Consider the following 17,186-nt stretch of genomic DNA (forward strand, 5'->3'; position numbering starts at 1 on the left):
TATTTATTTATTTATTTATTTATTTATTTATTTATTTATTTATTTATTCATTGTGAATTTCCCTTTGGGATGAATAAAGTATCTATCTATCTATCTATCTATCTATCTATCTATCTATCTATCTATCTATCTATCTATCTATCTATCTATCTATCTATCTATCTATCTATCTTCATTCATTCATTCATTCATTCATTCATTCATTTATTTATTTATTTATTTATTTATTTATTTATTTATTTATTTATTTATTTATTTATTTATTTATTTTTCAATAATAACAGTATGATAAATATTTACTTGCAGTTATAACATATCATTTATTATCATATGATTATCCTAAACCTAATACTTTAATAAATAAAACATTCTGGAAGGACTGTTTTTGAGCAATATTTAGTTAGCGTGTGTAGCTCAGACTGTTAAGTCTACTGAAAGAGACTTAAAATTATTACTGTGCTTGACACTAGGCCAAGATAATCAGTTAAATATTGCAAGATATGTTAGCATATAACTTAAACAATTACATTCTGAGACAAACTCAGCTGTTGTGGAACAATCTGAGAGTCGGGCGAAAATGCTGAAAGCTTGTTTTGATTGCAAGTAGCTTATATTCTTTTCAAATGACTCACTAACCCTTTAATGGATGTACTGTGTATTGTGTTTATTTTTCATATGTACAAATTGTCACTAGGAATTGCGTAAAAACCAAAGAAAGAAGATGACCAATGCAAATAATCTCTTTTATTGATTAGATCTTTTTATATTTTCATGAAGCACACTTCAGTTTAATATGTGGTCATTACCTAGAAAGGAAAAAGAATCAATTACTATTTGGACTGAGATAAGCATAAAGATACACTCTGCAGAAACTATACAGGGTTGCTAAGTGAACACATCTAACTGTGTATACAGTATTAGTAAGTGTATAGAAAACTGCTGTATAAGATGTATAAATGTGTAAGATGTTGGTACACCCACATTGTTGATCCAGGGAATGTAGGCAGAAACACGGGTGAACACTGAGGGCTTCTTGTAGTAGTTGCAGCCCATACTAGAGCCAAAGCTTACAATACCATAAACTATCCAGGCACCATCAGATCTCTGACAGTTCAGAGGTCCACCAGAGTCACCCTGTATAAGATAATTACAAGAATGTTTGCAGAAGCAGTTGTGGAATAACATACACTATATTGCCAAAAGTATTCGCTCACCCATCCAAATAATCAGAATCAGGTGTTCCAATCACTTCCATGGCCACAGGTGTATAAAATCAAGCACCTAGGCATGCAGACTGTTTTTACAAACATTTGTGAAAGATTTGTGAAACAAATCCAGTCGTGAAATTTCAACTGTCAATTGTATTATAAGAACGTGAAAGTGTTTGGGAACGACAGCAACTCAGCCACGAAGTGGTAGGCCACGTAAACTGACGGAGCGGGGTCAGCGGATGCTGAGGCGCATAGTGCGAAGAGGTCGCCAACTTTCTTCAGAGTCAATCGCTACAGACCTCCAAACTTCATGTGGCCTTCAGATTAGCTCAAGAACAGTGCGCAGAGAGCTTCATGGAATGGGTTTCCATGGCCGAGCAGCTGCATCCAAGCCATACATCACCAAGTGCAATGCAAAGCGTCGGATGCAGTGGTGTAAAGCATGCCGCCACTGGACTCTAGAGCAGTGGAGACGCGTTCTCTGGAGTGACGAATCGCGCTTCTCCATCTGGCAATCTGATGGACGAGTCTGGGTTTGGCGGTTGCCAGGAGAACGGTACTTGTCTGACTGCATTGTGCCAAGTGTAAAGTTTGGTGGAGGGGGGATTATGGTGTGGGGTTGTTTTTCAGGAGCTGGGCTTGGCCCCTTAGTTCCAGTGAAAGGAACTCTGAATGCTTCAGCATACCAAGACATTTTGGACAATTCCATGCTCCCAACTTTGTGGGAACAGTTTGGAGCTGGCCCCTTCCTCTTCCAACATGACTGTGCACCAGTGCACAAAGCAAGGTCCATAAAGACATGGATGACAGAGTCTGGTGTGGATGAACTTGACTGGCCTGCACAGAGTCCTGACCTCAACCCGATAGAACACCTTTGGGATGAATTAGAGTGGAGACTGAGAGCCAGGCCTTCTCGTCCAACATCAGTGTGTGACCTCACAAATGCGCTTCTGGAAGGATGGTCAAAAATTGCCATAAACACACTCCTAAACCTTGTGGACAGCCTTCCCAGAAGAGTTGAAGGTGTTATAGCTGCAAAGGGTGGACCAACGTCATATTGAACCCTATGGATTAGGAATGGGATGTCACTTAAGTTCATATGCGAGTCAAGGCAGGTGAGCGAATACTTTTGGCAATATAGTGTATGTGTGAGTGTGCACATGTAGGTGTGTTTGCTGTACTGCCAAGGTGATTATCATACAGTGTCGCTTGCAGTTACATTTATACCTTGGCATTACACTCTTGAAAACTGCTTCCTTAAAGGTTTTTGTAAAGTTAAGGGTTTAACTTTTCCAAATGGTTCTTGTTTTGAACCGTTTCTAGTACATAAACACTAAGTTGTAGGTTTCTACATCTTTTATGGGTTCTTTCAGATACACTGAAGAAGTGGAACTTACTGTATGGCACAAGTTATTTCTCTCTTAATAACAGACTTTATCTGTTATTTCAACAGCTATCTTAAACTTGTTTCCATCTAGCAACTTGCTCATGCAGCAACTTTATCACTGTCACTTCACCTCTTTCAGCATCTCTGGGATTAAATCTATATTTGCTTTGAAATAAAGCACATGGCAATAAATGATAAAGGTTTAGAACTGACCTGCATATAGCTGATGAAGCAGAGAATAACAGGTGTTGGCATGGTAATTATATTCACAGCATTTATGCGTATGCTAAATCAATATTTTTAAATAGATTACACTGTTACATTACAATTGCAGAATTTGGTCTTATCCAGAGGGACTTATAGAAGTGCTTGATGCATGTCTTCTTCATATCTTTGATGGATGACAGGTCAAATCTTGAATAGGTTGAGGTTCAAATGCAAGGGGCTGTAGAAATGGAACAAAAAGCATTACACTTACATTGCAGCTGGCCAGCTGACCGTCTCCTCCAGCACAAACCATCTTCTCAGTGACAAGAGTGCTCCACCAATCAGGCCTACTGCAGGTAGCATGGTCGACAATGGGGAGCAGAGCCTGCTGCAGGATATCTGCAAGAGGGCCTCCAGCTGGAATAAAAGAGTGAATGAGAGATTTTGGTTTAATGTTTACTCCTGAAAGAACTAAGGATTATCCAAGTAAAGAAAACAACATAGGAAATTCTGTTAAGGTGAATAGTTCCGCTTACTCCAAAGACGGCCCCAGCCAGTGACATAGCAGGGGGAGCCACCAGGATACACCAGTTCATTTTGAGGCAAACAGGCAGGCATGATGGTGTCAGTAATCTGTACACGGCTCTGCAGCTTGATCAAGGCAATATCATTCCTGAAAAAATGAGTAGACTTAAGCAACCATAAAAAAGAAGACAAAATAAAAATGCCTTAACATGACATATTAAAATGTCAAACCAAACCATCATACATGACTACTGTAACAACTGTTGTTGTTATTCAGCTGTGTTTCTCTGGGGTTTGCTGAATCTATATATAAAACACTGACCTGATTCTCTGTGAGTCCCACTGCTCGTGAACAATGATCCTTTCAACACCCATTGCAACGGAGCCCTTCTCATTGGCAGTGTTCAGGCTGTGCTTGCCCAGATACACTCTGTAGGTTCGACTGCTACTGGGCCACATGCATCAAGTTTAGTATGGTGTTGCTTTTCATACTGAATTCATTTATCATCTATCAATGTGTTTATGAATTAAAAGCATACTGAGAGATTAAAAGCATACTGAGAGATAAGCATTTTGAGATATTATATCAATTCTGATTGTTATTATGAAACTTGGTTCAACAGTGAAAGAAATCTCTTACCCGATGCAGTGAGCTGCAGTAAGAACCCACTGGTCAGAAACCAGGATTCCTCCACAGGTGTGGTAGTAGCTGGAGCCACTTTTGTACTGGAGAGAGATCTGCAAAATAAAGAAGGAATTATCAAACATGAGAAATTTACTAGCTATCCAAGTAAGTACACAAACAAATGTGACAACATTTGTAATCTATCAGTCCCAAAACATACAATAAACACCAGGATGTAATGAATTGTTGAAAATATGAACAGTACCTGCCAGGGCCAGCTGTTGGCTCGAGCATCATCACCTCCAACCACCCTGTTCACAATAGGTGGGAAGGTGGGCAGCCCACAACCGTAGGCTGTTTACAACATACATATGCTATACATGTAATGCACTCGCACTGATGTACATACATGAAAATGATCTATTAAGTAACAAGTTACAATAACCTAGTTGCAGAAGTGTACATACCCTTAAACTAAAGTCGGATGGATCAGGAATGTTTTTGAAAGAAAAGTCAAGAAAGTAATAAATCAAGAAGTGCTTCAATAAAGTGTTAGTTTAGGGGTTTGAACTCTAATACAACCAGGTTATTTAACTTTTTCCGGTTTTTTCCCTAAAAGTTTAACTTTTAGACATTGTAATTTCACACTGAGGGTGTAAAAACTCTTTGACATGATTTATACATAATTTGCACATATAGTAGTCTTCTTCCACTCTCAGTCTTACACTGAACATATTTAAACATAATTTTAAACAACCAAAATAAAACCTAAATTCTTCATAAAAAAATAAATAAATAGAAGTCAAGAATGCTATTAGCTAGAAAGTAATGCTCCTCTTACCACCAACAACGAACAGAGCCAATACCAAGAGCTTCATGATGAATGTACTCTAGCTGCTGCAAGCATGCACCTTATATACCTAATTACACAGTCCCAAAAACTGCAATTCCATGTACACTGTCGCTTCTGCCCATGAAGCCTGTTTAGTTTTGTAGATAAATGTCTGAAAATATTACACTATCTTTATCTGTACACTTGTCCTGTGAAATACACAGCTGACATCAAGAAACATTATATGGCTTACAGTATAAGCAAAAGCTCAAAACCACCTGATACAGTACTTCCATGATCAAAAAAAATATGTATGGGTAAATTTATTAAAAATACACACACATATATATATATATATATATATATATATATATATATATATATATATATATATATATATATATATATATATATATATATGATGTTACTTAATGTAATTCTGCAAGCATGAGTTAATCGCATCAGTGAGGTGGATTTTGTGCACACCCAAAGATGTGAAAATTCTGCACTTCTGACAGATGTTTTCTTTTCTGATTAGATATATGTCAGTTCAAGGTGAATCATGCTAAGTTGTGTTTATTTGATTTTCCAGAAAACTTTCCCAGAGGTCCAGTTTCCCTGCTGTCCCAGGGTATATAAACCCCAGGTGGAAGCCGAAAAGAGTGGAAGACGCAAACATGATGAAATTTGTGGTCCTAGCTTTTCTTGTGGTTGGAGGTACTGTTCACAGACTTGTGTGTCCTAAGACTTTCTCTTATACTGTATATTCAACTGCTTCAATGGACATTATTATATCACTCAGTGGTCTTTTGATTTATTTTTTCAATGTGGACTTTTCTTCCTCAGCTTATGGGTGTGGGCTGCCCACCTTTCCTCCCATTGTAAAGAGGGTTGTGGGTGGTGAGGATGTCCGTCCCCACAGCTGGCCCTGGCAGGTGAGCCACATAATTATACTGTATATAGCCTGCATTTTTAATAATACAGGACACACTACTTTACATAGTTAAAATAGATTTGATTCTAAAGCTATTTTTCATGCTGTTGAACATATAATACTCCCTGCTGTGTATCTACAGATTTCTCTCCAGTATACCAGCGGTGGTAACTGGTACCACACCTGTGGAGGAACTCTGATCTCTGACCAGTGGGTTCTGACTGCTGCTCACTGCATCAGGTAAGCATTGTGTCAGGCCTTACACAATATCACTTTATAACAGTCTAAGTAAACCTAATGTTGGGCTATGAATGTAAACATGGAGATTTGTTCCCTGTTAAAATTCTCCATTGAGGTTGCAGTAATAAGAAACACTAAAAAGCAAATATGTGAAGTTAGGGGTTTCTGAGTGATGCAAAATAAAACTGTGCCAGCAAAGCCACAGCAGTCCTGCCAGCAGAATCTGGCTGTGATCTACATTCTCTACATTCCCATCTCCCCTGTCACTCATAGAGATACTAGTTCATTGTAGGCACCTGTGTAGATAGTCATGTCCTCCATGTGTGTTATGTTGCCCTGTGACACAGCATGAGCAGCATTTCTAAAAGATACAGATGACTGGTCTGAAAAATGATATATGGAGTTCAAAAATAGTTTTAACAGATTTGAATTTGATGACTTGACTTTATCTTCTGTGGTCATGCAGCTCAAGCAGAACTTACAGAGTTTACCTTGGCAAACACAACCTGAAGTTGGAGGAGGATGGCTCTCTGGCAATCAAGGCTGGCAAGATCATTGTCCATGAGAAGTGGAGTTCTTTCCTTATCCGGTAATAAAAATGAAACTCATAGCAGAAAACATGTAAATTGCCAATAATGCTAAAGTGAGTTCACTGCTAATATTAATAAGCTGATGGAATGACATAGTTATTAAAACATTCTGTAGAATTTTGCAGTCAACACAGTGTTGCAAAACTAGTAGCTTAATTTAAGAAATACTACAATTGTATTAACATTGGCACCTATTCTGAACCTTATGTCATGTGTGCAACAGTAATGACATTGCCCTGGTGAAGCTGGAGACCCCTGTACCTGTTAGTGATACCATCACACCTGCCTGTCTTCCCGAGGAAGGTTACATTTTGCCCCATGACGCTCCCTGCTACGTCACTGGCTGGGGACGCATGAAGAGTGAGCTTCCTGCACACTACCGCCCATTACACTAAACACTTTAACATTAGAAAAGAATTCAGTGTAAAAACAAACAAACAAACAAACAACAAAACATTTGACACTGGCTTCACTAATCTGCTCCTGTCCTAGTTAGATTTATTTTAGCTGAAACTGAGATAATAGCATTCTGTAGATCCACAAATTTAGAGATTTGGTTATATAGTTTTTCTTTTCCTCTTTCTCTAGCTGGAGGCCCCATTGCAGATATCCTGCAGCAGGCTCTGCTCCCTGTGGTTGACTATGCTACCTGCACTAAACCTGACTGGTGGGGATCTCAAGTTAAGGACACCATGGTCTGTGCTGGAGGAGACGGCATTGTGTCTGGCTGCAATGTAAGTGTTGACTGTGAAATGCTTTATAAAAAGCTCAACTTATAGGACAATGTTGGGCGTGGACTTGGGGTTACATTCATGCCATATTATAAAATTAACTTCAGTTTTGAGTTCCGAGGCCCTGGCTCTCACTGGAAAGGGACTTTTAATATGTCTATTTAATCTACCTTTGTGTCATATAATAGGGTGATTCTGGTGGCCCCCTGAACTGCCAGAATGCTGCTGGTGCCTGGGAAGTCCATGGTATTGTGAGCTTTGGCTCTGGTCTGAGCTGCAATTACCCCAAGAAGCCAACAGTCTTCACCCAAGTCAGCTCCTACATCAGCTGGATCAGCAACGTAAGTTTATTAGTGTCCTGCTGATGAACGCTATTAATGCGTCAGTGTTAGAAAATCATATCAAACAATTCTGTGTCTGAGTAAAATGTGTTTTTTTTTACTGTTTACAGGCCATTGCCAGCAATTAAGGACAGCTTGGACGATATGAAATCTTTCTCCACACTGTAGACAATAAATAACATCTGTTTGAAACGGATTCTATGGCTGTATATTTCTTTCAGATGTGTCTTCAAGATATTCTAAGGTAATTTCTACCTTAAAGAATACACCTGGTTCTCAAGCAGTGTGACAGTTACATGTGATCACCTCCAAGAAGGTTTATGAAGGTACACAGTTTGAAAGCAAATAAAGATATAATGAGAGCATAAATATAATTAATTAAAAAAATAATAATAATAGCATATTTCTGCTCCTAAATGGTTAATAAAATAGTTAAATTGAAAATAAAATAAAATTAGATTATACAACCCATCTCTCCCCAGTCTCTGTTGTGTTATTTGTACAAAAGTGCAACTGTTACTGCTGTGTATGTTTATCGTAAAACATGAGGCATGCAGTTTTAGGTAATTTAATGCCAAAATCTATTAAAAAATAAAAGAATATATACTATTTTGAATCTATAATTTATAGGTCTTACAAATAGATGATGTGGGAAAGAAATAAACAAATGAAATAAATTATAAGATTAGGTGGATACGGTGTTGGACTAATTTATGGCTACTTTACTTTATTGTCAGATTAAAAGCTGCTAGGAGAAAGCATATTAGGAAACTTTAAGATATACTGGAAATTTCCATCTATGCTTACAATATTGCCAAACTTGTAATGTAAACCAATGTAAAATCAAAATTATTTTAATGATGTCTCACCAGTTAAAAAATTGCGTTTGGTATTTCATCTAAATGCTAACACACAAGGATTACAGTAATCAAGTTAAAATCAACTGAACTTAAAAAAGAAAGACAACTCTGTTAAGAAAATTCTGTTACTGGGGGAAAAAGATTTTGGATGCTTTGTGGTGCCATTATTTTTACTTTTGCTTTCTATTTATTATTTTAATTTTTACCAGTATATGCAGCATGAAAAAGATTCGAATAAACAAAATCAGTACGTAGTGTACTGTACAAATTACTGAACTATTCACCCTGAACCTAAAATTAAAAGGCTAAAAAATGTTGGATTTTCTCATATTGTATGTAATGTCAAAAAAAGACCTGCTAGGAAACATTACATTCATTTTTTTGTTTTTAAAAAAAGTGTGTTTTTTGGAGGGGCAGCCTTCACGGTAAGATTAGTAGCTGCTCTGTGTGATAAGAGAGCACTAATGGGTGGATGACTAAATTAGAAAAAGTTGAAAACATGCTCTTAAACAAAGCAGCTCTAGAGTCTAGCGTATCAAACATGATAGTCTTGATGTTTTGTAAAAAAAAAAAAATAGCTTACAAGAAAACAATTCAAGAGTACTGTTTTATTTCATGTCTTATAAAACCATGGCCTCATGAAAAAATAATGATCTGAAGAAGAAAAGCAGACTGATGCTGTATTTCCTGAGGTCATCATGCACACTCCTGCCTCAATACAGTACCCAAATAGCAAAGTTAATGTGATAACAGGACATCACAGCACTTAACTTGTGAGAAATAATTTTGAAAGAGCAATGATGTGTTTTTATACAGTTGCATGTGAGTTGTAAGAAAAGGTAGGGATCCAAATATTTTCTTAAAGACATATATTCTTATGAAATTAACAAGAGTAAGTCTATGATTTTGTAGCAAGTGTAATGCATAATGGACATACTGTAGATGTGGCTTTATACAGAGAGATAAGGTACAGAACCTGTATCTGATAAAGGAAATGTGAATAACAATATTTAATAAAATATTTGGTATTTAGAATAGTTTCCATTAAAAGTGCCCATGTGCAGGTTTTTAATATGCAGAGGGGACACAAAATTAATATTCCATAATACAACATATAATCCGAAAGCACCAAAGCCAGTACTAATGATGTAACTGCAGCATGCAACAATAATGTATGACAGTGTAAAAGGAGATGTGTCAGCATTTTATGATTTTTTTTTTTCTTTAATAATGATGCCTGCTGGTTATACTAATATAATGTTGCTTTCCATTATTCTCCCTTTTCATCATCATCTTACTGCGCTGCAACTGTAATATATCTTGGTTCCATGTTGCCAAAGTAACTTTTCTCCCACTCGCTCATGAGGTCAAAGTTGAGGGGACGGTCACAGAAAGTGCAGGAGGCTGTTGCCGAGGTATTGACTGGCAGGCCAACTTCTTGCCATACGTCCACCAATTTTTCTGTCAAAAATAAATAAATAGATAATCACCATTAGTATATAACACATAAAATAAAACATAGTAAATAACATATTTCATGACTAACTGTTCCACTCACCCACAAAGTAGTCCATCATGATGGGGTTGTGGAAAGGGGATGGTGCCAAACGCAGCAGCTCTTCTCCACGTGGCACAGTCGGGTAGTTTATAGCCTGTACATAGATGTTGTGTCTTTCCAGCAGAATATCACACACCTTGGAGTTTTTCTCTGCATTTCCAACCTGTGATATGATGGTTATGGTTATTTCAAAAAAATTCAATGAAAATATTCTTATATTTATTGATACATATATATATATATATATATATATATATATATATATATATATATATATATATATATATCACTGAGATAACATGAAGAAGATACTTGAAGAGGATAGATAGAAGTAGTATTATGTAATACTGCAGGGGCACCATGTACACATACATTCACATATGTGCAATTTAGTGTTGCTTGCCTCACTGGTTCAGTCCTGAGCTCCCTCGTGTGGAGCTTCACATATTTTTCCTATAATAATTTTCTCACTGTGTCCACTCCCATCTCCCAATTCATCCTGATGTGCCCAGTACATTTTCCTGCCTCATACCCAGTGCTCCTGGGATAGGCATTGGATCCAACATGACTTTGACCCATTTAAAGCAGACACTACAGTCACAAGATGAATGAATGAGTGAATGATGGTATACATAGGGTACTACATCATTCCTTGTTCTATTCTGATTGATCTCATCCCTTATATAAGTTACAGTAAGTGTATTCTAAAAAAGGAAAATGTGGGCAGGACTGTGGCTCTGAACATCTTCATACTAAAAACAACAATGTATGATACAGTGCTATCCTAACTTACATGCACTGGTAATGATTACAGTGTTTGTGGTTCAGATATAGTGGTACTAACCCGTATTGGGATAATATGACTTGGGCAATTGATGACAGGCAGACCTGCATCCAACAAAAGCTGCCTCATGTGTTTAACGTTCCTCTGGTGAGCTCGGCGCAGAGCCTGACCCTCTGAGCTCATCAGAACCCTTACAGACTCCAGAGCTCCAGCCAGCACCATTGGAGGCAGTGAAGTGGTAAAGATGAAGCCTGCTGCATAGGATCGCACTGTGTCCACCAGTGCAGCAGTGCTGGCTATGTAGCCTCCCACACAGCCAAATGCTTTACCTGCACACATGCAAGAAGTCAAAAGGAAAATGAAATGAAATTTACTTTACTTTTAAAAAATATATATACTGGAATGTACATTTTAAGTCTTTCTTACCCAGTGTACCAGAGACAATATCAATCTTGTGCATGATGCCATCTCTCTCACCAACCCCTGCTCCATGTGTTCCATACAGGCCTACTGCATGAACCTCATCCACAAAAGTGAGAGCACCATATTTGTGTGCAACGTCACACAGCTCCTCCAGAGGACAGATAGCTCCTAAGATTAGAAAAATAATTTAAGAAAAAATAATGTGCATTCAAGAGAATGGATGATGTAGATCTTCATTTAAAAACATGTCACACCTTAAGACATTTTCTCTATTAATGTGTTGCCAATTGTACTTGTCAGTTTTATGCATTTGTAAATATCATGTTTGTGTTGTCTCATAGTGTTTCTACAAGAATCTAGGTCATTTGACAAGAGCATTTGGTAATCTGGTCATTTTCTGACTCAATTTTCATTTAATTTCACTTTTAATTCTCACTTTTAATTTTTTAGTCTCAATCCATCTTGACTTCACCTCTTCACTTTATAAAGCCTTTGTCTTGACTTGTTTTTAATCAGTCCTGGTCTTGGACTTGTCTTAGACTTGACAGTGGTGCCCTTGACTATAGTAATTTTTTAGAGCACAAAATATTTTCTCACCATCCATGGAGTGCACTGTCTCAAATGCCACAATCTTAGGTGTATTTGGATCAGCTCGACTGAGGAGCTCTTCTAGATGTTTTGCATCATTGTGACGGAAAATGAAACGCTTGGCTCCACTGTTCCTGATGCCCTGAATCATGGAGGCATGGTTTCCCATGTCTGAATAGATCTCACAACCTAAACAGATATATGTTAAGTAACAATTAGATATTATTAATGAGACAATTAAATAAAACCCAACAGAACCTTTAATATATAATCAGCAGTGAGAAATGGTAGATACAGTTTCTAGATTTCTATGCCTGTAATAATATCATTTTTAAGATGAAAGATAAATTTGAAAAAATAAATTTCAAATATTGCTACTTGGCTACTTTTTTACTCTTCTGACCCAAAACAGAGATGTTTAATTTACTAGGAAAAATTGCATCTTTAAGTTAGACTGCACCTTCAAGTCAACACAAAGGTCTGTGGGAGAATGGAACTGTATCTGCTGTCTCAATGATTACCTGGAAGCATTTTTGCCAAAGTGAAAAGTGTGGAATCATTGGCCACAAAGCATGAGGAGAAGACAAGTGCTGCATCTTTTCTGTGAAGAAGGGCCAGTTCTTTCTCAAGAGCCACATGGTAGTAACTTGTCCCAGAGATATTCCTGGTGCCACCTGCTCCTGCACCATGTTTTTCCAAAACGTCCCTGAGATACAGGTCATTTATAAATATAGTTAAAATGCTTTGGAAATTAGCTATACACCTGTGCTATACTGAGCAGCTACATTAAAAACAAGTTCTTAAAGTTTATTATTATAAAATACCATGCTTTTAGATTCTTATCAGGAAAATCTCTTAGGAGCTGACCATATTGCTTTGATGACACGTGGGTGACGACTCATGCCCAAGTAATCATTGCTGCACCAAACAGACACCTGTGAGCCAACACGTCCTGGAACAGAATAATCCTCAGCAAACGGGAAAACATCTGCAAACCGATTCACCGTCTTAAAGACACGGTAGGTGTGGTCATTCCGCTTCTCAATGATCTTCTTGGTGAAGAAGTCGTCATAGTCAAAACTGGGTCCATCTGAGCGTGAAGAAAAAGAAAATGAATATTCACACTACTAGCACACAACTATACTAGCAACAGCACAATTCATCATACATATGGCATAAAATTTCTGTTAGAATAAACTACGACATGCACAAACCAATGTTGTCCTTGAGAAGGTGGGTTGGGAAAGATGACTGAAGGCCCTGTAAGCCACTAAACACTGAGCTGATCGTTCCTACAAAGATGAGAGAAGCATAAGAAACACAAAGATTTATACAAATATAAATTACAAGATAGCTTTTTTTTTAATGTACTGTTAATCAAGTATGCTTATTATTATTATTATAATTAGGCTGAACTCATGGCAGTGTAAAAGCAGCAGTTTTACCTGAAGTTACTTCCTCCTTTGAAATAGGAGGCAGTGCTGATTGGATATCCTCCTGAATTTGAGGGCTGGCTTTAACTAGTCCAATCTTAGAGGAGACAAAGGGACAGGCCTTACTCATGGACACAGCAACCTGAGCGGCAGTTGTAGCCAAGGAGCGTTTGGGTTCCTTATGCGGCAACAAGCCTGTACAGAGAAATACTTCAGACATGAATCAACTATAGATTTGTACAAAATAAGTACAATGACAAGATTTTCTATTTAGCTAATTCTTCAACCATTGAAACATTTTTCGTAAATGCATTATTATTAGTAGCAGTAGTAGTAGTAGTAGTAGTTTTAAATGCTTAGTATGCTTTATCTATAGGTTAAACCTTTAAGCCGTCAACAGCACTATCATAGTGTACCGTAAAGCATTTTAGTGTTTTGCAGCTAATTTGAATTTAGCTTTAATTAAACATTATAATAATTATAAGTTATATTTTACTGTTGTTTTAGTTGTTAGTTTTATATTAGATGTAGCCTATAGACGGCGCTTTGTCTAGCTGCTTCTTGTTGCGCGTGCTTCAGCAAATACCGCGCTTGTGCCTAATTTGTCTTAATTATTTATCTAGCAGGCCTATTAATCGCTTAGTAATTTCTCCCAATAATCGCCCAATAATTTTAAAAAGTAAAGATCGTTTAGGAAACTAAAAGACACGAACAAACAAACAAAAAAAGTGCAGTAGTAGTAGTAGTAGGCTACTTGTACCTGTGTCATGCTCTGTGAATGACATGTTTTAATAACAGTTTACCTTTTTCCTCCTGACCCTGAGTGGACTGTGCGGTGATCCGGCGTACAATGATGGGGCATCGGTCAGCCATACCCAAAAATCCCCCCATATGTCTCAGCGCCGGACCCTGAGAGGACTTCAGGAATGGACAGCGATGCAGAAAGGCAGACATGACTTCACCAGCTGACGGAAGGAGAATGAAAGAGTCATTTATATTTAGCTACAATGAGGGGAAACACAACAAAACACCTGACAGAAAAAAAATCTGTAATTCTCTGCAGCAACAATAAAATTCTTCTACGTTATCAATAAAAGACCATATCTGCCAACATAATTTCCAAGCATGTATCTACATTTTAAGAGCTTAGAAAGCTTGGAAAACTTTATTTACTTTATTAATTTTATTTTTATCTGTCTGTTTCTTTCTTTCTTTCATTGCTTGCTTGTTTGGGGGGAAGGTTTCTAAAAGACTTCAGTGTTATATTATTTATATATTTCTGAGTGTTATATTATTTATAATATACTGCGGTAAAATACTAATACAAAATCCGAATTCTATTATTAACAAAATATCTGGCAACTTAATTTTAAGCATGTATTTACGTGATCTTCAAAATGATTTTTAATAACAATTTTTATTTGTGACTTATTAATTATATTTAAATATGTCTGGGGTTTTTGTTTGTTTGTTTGTTTTTGCTTACTTGTTTGGGAGGTTTGCTAAAAGACTTTAGTGTTATGTTTTTATAATACACAGAATATATGTTTTCATTTTCATATCATTTAAAATATGAACAAGATTTTGGCTTGTTGAAGGATAAAGCGTAAGCCTCAATAAATTAGTTATTTAGATCCCAATTGGTCCACATGACATAATATTTTAATTCAATTTTTTTGTTAATAAAAACAGTATTTTATGTATGTATACACACACTACTGAAAGTGAATATTTTTGTTAACCATCCATGTTAATATCCACCAAACTTCAGTACTTCAGTAGCCTTAAAAATAAGTGGTACATTTCCCATGTAATACTGAGGCTTTTTTCTTGCCCCTGTCCCTGCGGGTGTGGTGTGTAAGCGCCCATTTATCAGTCTCCCACACGCTCGCGCTCTGCTTCACTCCCTGTGCTGGACAGTGTCTGATAGACGTCACAGAGCAGATAAACTAGCACGTCACATTCTTTATTATCAACGTTGAATAAAGAAAGATTAATTATCTCAGTAATACTATGAATTTTCAACAAACCCTGTGGCTGTAAATTTGTTCATGCATCTGACGCGGGCTAATTTACATTGAAAGGCTTATCTATCTTAATTTCAACTACATACCTTAATTACAACTTATGGGTACAGGTGTCTAAATTATATGAAGGAAGATGGTACCTTATTTCAAACAAAAATCAGACAAAACATTAGTATGAGGTGAAATACTAATAGTATATATATAGATACTTATAATATAGTTTACTTATAAGTTAGTTTACTTTTTTTTTTAAAATTTTGATATACTTTCAATTTCTTTTCTGTACCCAGTATTTATTTCAGTGCTTAAATATCCTATAGTTGGCAGCAGATCTTTAAAATCTTGGTGTTAAAAACATCCTGTATTACTTTGTTTCATTGTTGTGCTTTTAATTCATCACTTATCCAGCTCCCACATCAGATAAGCAACATAAACATAACAAAGGCACGAGCAGCTGTATATTTTCTAATACTTGCACTAATACCAATATCAACACCAGTAGTAGAAACAACAACGACAATAACAACAATACCACCACTACTACTACTACTACTAAACCTAGCAAAAACGAAACAAAGGCCAAAGCAATATTATTGTATGTACATTAGTTGTATGGGTATTGCATATATTTATTTATTATTGAATGTAGGCTGTATATGTAGAGGTAATAAAAATGTACAGAATACTGTATTCTTTCAAATTTTGTATAGTTTTTAAGAGCTTTTTAGGTACTCTACACCCCCAAATACAGGCTATAAAAAAATCTTTTGTGTATAGTCTCTTACCTGTTGACCTGCACTGAGGACGAACGCCTGAACGTGAACAAATGCGACAGTTCACTGGACCGAGCGTGAAGAGGGTTAAGCGCAATAAGCGCAGGTTCTGGGTCCGCCCACTCAGCAACATACACACCAAACCACTGATACGCTTTACTACCCAGATGAGGGTGGGGTGGTGTTTGGGGCACTTGAAGGTCCATAAAAGATTAACGGTTAAAGGCCAAAACTCTTTAGAACTCCATTTCTATTTGAAAGGTACTGGCTACCTAACTACACTCTGAACATAGGAAGGTGGAAAGGTGGCAAATGATTTAGTGCAGGAGGAGAAAGAAAAGGTACAAATTAATAAAATGTCATTCACAATTATTACTGGCACGTTCATTTAAAAATGTTCAGTGCAAGAGTCATAAAGGTATTTTATTCCCTATGACTAGACTATTAATGTTATTAATAATGATTGATTGACAAGTCGATCATTTATTTATCTTCAGTGTCCTGGTCAGTTTCACAGTGGGACCAGAACGTATAGGCCAGACACTGGGCTAATTCATTCAGTTTTTGGACAGTAGAAGGTAATCAGAGAGTCAGAGGAAGCCCATATGAGCACAAAGAGACCATGTGAAATTCCACACAGTTATTTTTTTTTAGCATATTTTCTCATTTCTGATATTGATTTTAGCTATGTGACCAGTGCTTCTACTCCTTACGTTAACCTCCCTCTTCCCCTCTACATCACTCGAGCTTTACACTTACATTTAGTTCTGCCCATTACCTTTACCACCTTACTATGCATAGCCTTTGCTTTTAATTTACTCTTTAACTCTACCCCTTAACTTTTCATCATACTTTTCCTCTACATCACACTGTTACCTCTACACCTTACCTTTACCTCAAATGTTACCCCTTAACCTTACCTTTACCTCATTTAACCACTACACTTATCTTTAGCTTACACTTTACCCCTTTCCTCTACCCTAGTCCCTAATTATAGTATTTATAGAAAATCAACCACAATCACAATTCATGCTGATAGTAGCCTCCCCTAAGTACGCTATGTTAGGCTTAAATTGAAATGTAATTTAGCCTGTATAAATGTTTACATTTCTGAAAT

General features: G+C 36.8%; 3 protein-coding genes across 3 annotated transcripts; 1 reads left to right on the forward strand and 2 right to left on the reverse strand.

Annotated features, from left to right (window-relative positions):
- Positions 1–729: 729 nt before the first annotated feature.
- LOC131352568 (chymotrypsin-like elastase family member 2A) lies at positions 730–4,866 on the reverse strand. Its single transcript, XM_058388758.1, has 8 exons — positions 4,797–4,866; positions 4,221–4,309; positions 3,971–4,068; positions 3,653–3,775; positions 3,342–3,478; positions 3,077–3,222; positions 982–1,134; positions 730–806 (listed from the first exon to the last, which is right to left on the reverse strand). Exons 1-8 carry the CDS (start codon positions 4,831–4,833, stop codon positions 789–791), a joined length of 801 nt encoding a protein of 266 aa, XP_058244741.1. The 5' UTR covers positions 4,834–4,866; the 3' UTR covers positions 730–788.
- A 530-nt stretch (positions 4,867–5,396) lies between these two features.
- On the forward strand, positions 5,397–7,819 carry LOC131353308 (chymotrypsin-like elastase family member 2A). Its single transcript, XM_058390256.1, has 8 exons — positions 5,397–5,504; positions 5,634–5,722; positions 5,864–5,961; positions 6,428–6,550; positions 6,775–6,911; positions 7,140–7,285; positions 7,471–7,623; positions 7,734–7,819. Exons 1-8 carry the CDS (start codon positions 5,465–5,467, stop codon positions 7,749–7,751), a joined length of 804 nt encoding a protein of 267 aa, XP_058246239.1. The 5' UTR covers positions 5,397–5,464; the 3' UTR covers positions 7,752–7,819.
- A 642-nt stretch (positions 7,820–8,461) lies between these two features.
- Positions 8,462–16,222, reverse strand: alas2 (aminolevulinate, delta-, synthase 2). Its single transcript, XM_058390254.1, has 11 exons — positions 16,082–16,222; positions 14,073–14,234; positions 13,282–13,464; positions 13,051–13,128; positions 12,704–12,926; positions 12,358–12,542; positions 11,846–12,025; positions 11,252–11,416; positions 10,886–11,154; positions 10,042–10,204; positions 8,462–9,944 (listed from the first exon to the last, which is right to left on the reverse strand). The coding sequence occupies exons 1-11, from the start codon at positions 16,200–16,202 to the stop codon at positions 9,778–9,780; spliced, it is 1,896 nt and encodes a 631-aa protein (XP_058246237.1). The 5' UTR covers positions 16,203–16,222; the 3' UTR covers positions 8,462–9,777.
- Between the last annotated feature and the right edge of the window lie 964 nt (positions 16,223–17,186).

The sequence above is a fragment of the Hemibagrus wyckioides genome, linkage group LG05, assembly GCF_019097595.1.
Source record: "Hemibagrus wyckioides isolate EC202008001 linkage group LG05, SWU_Hwy_1.0, whole genome shotgun sequence".
Lineage (NCBI taxonomy): Eukaryota > Metazoa > Chordata > Actinopteri > Siluriformes > Bagridae > Hemibagrus > Hemibagrus wyckioides.

What these genes read in the sequence shown, in the direction of transcription:
- LOC131352568 (XM_058388758.1), bottom strand. Translation starts at nt 4,833, where the DNA reads ATGAAGCTCTTGGTATTGGCTCTGTTCGTTGTTGGTG. An exon ending in ACTGCAGCTCACTGCATCGG is followed by an intron (nt 3,776 to 3,970) that starts GTAAGAGATTTC and finishes GTGGCCCAGTAG; the next exon opens with CAGTCGAACCTACAGAGTGT. An exon ending in GTCAGCTGGCCAGCTGCAAT is followed by an intron (nt 1,135 to 3,076) that starts GTAAGTGTAATG and finishes TATCTTATACAG; the next exon opens with GGTGACTCTGGTGGACCTCT.
- LOC131353308 (XM_058390256.1), top strand. Translation starts at nt 5,465, where the DNA reads ATGATGAAATTTGTGGTCCTAGCTTTTCTTGTGGTTGGAG. An exon ending in TGGCTGGGGACGCATGAAGA is followed by an intron (nt 6,912 to 7,139) that starts GTGAGCTTCCTG and finishes CTCTTTCTCTAG; the next exon opens with CTGGAGGCCCCATTGCAGAT. An exon ending in GCATTGTGTCTGGCTGCAAT is followed by an intron (nt 7,286 to 7,470) that starts GTAAGTGTTGAC and finishes GTCATATAATAG; the next exon opens with GGTGATTCTGGTGGCCCCCT.
- alas2 (XM_058390254.1), bottom strand. Translation starts at nt 16,202, where the DNA reads ATGTTGCTGAGTGGGCGGACCCAGAACCTGCGCTTATTGCGCTTAACC. An exon ending in TCCTCAGTGCAGGTCAACAG is followed by an intron (nt 14,235 to 16,081) that starts GTAAGAGACTAT and finishes TCCTTCCGTCAG; the next exon opens with CTGGTGAAGTCATGTCTGCC. An exon ending in GTCATATTATCCCAATACGG is followed by an intron (nt 10,205 to 10,885) that starts GTTAGTACCACT and finishes ATCATATCACAG; the next exon opens with GTTGGAAATGCAGAGAAAAA.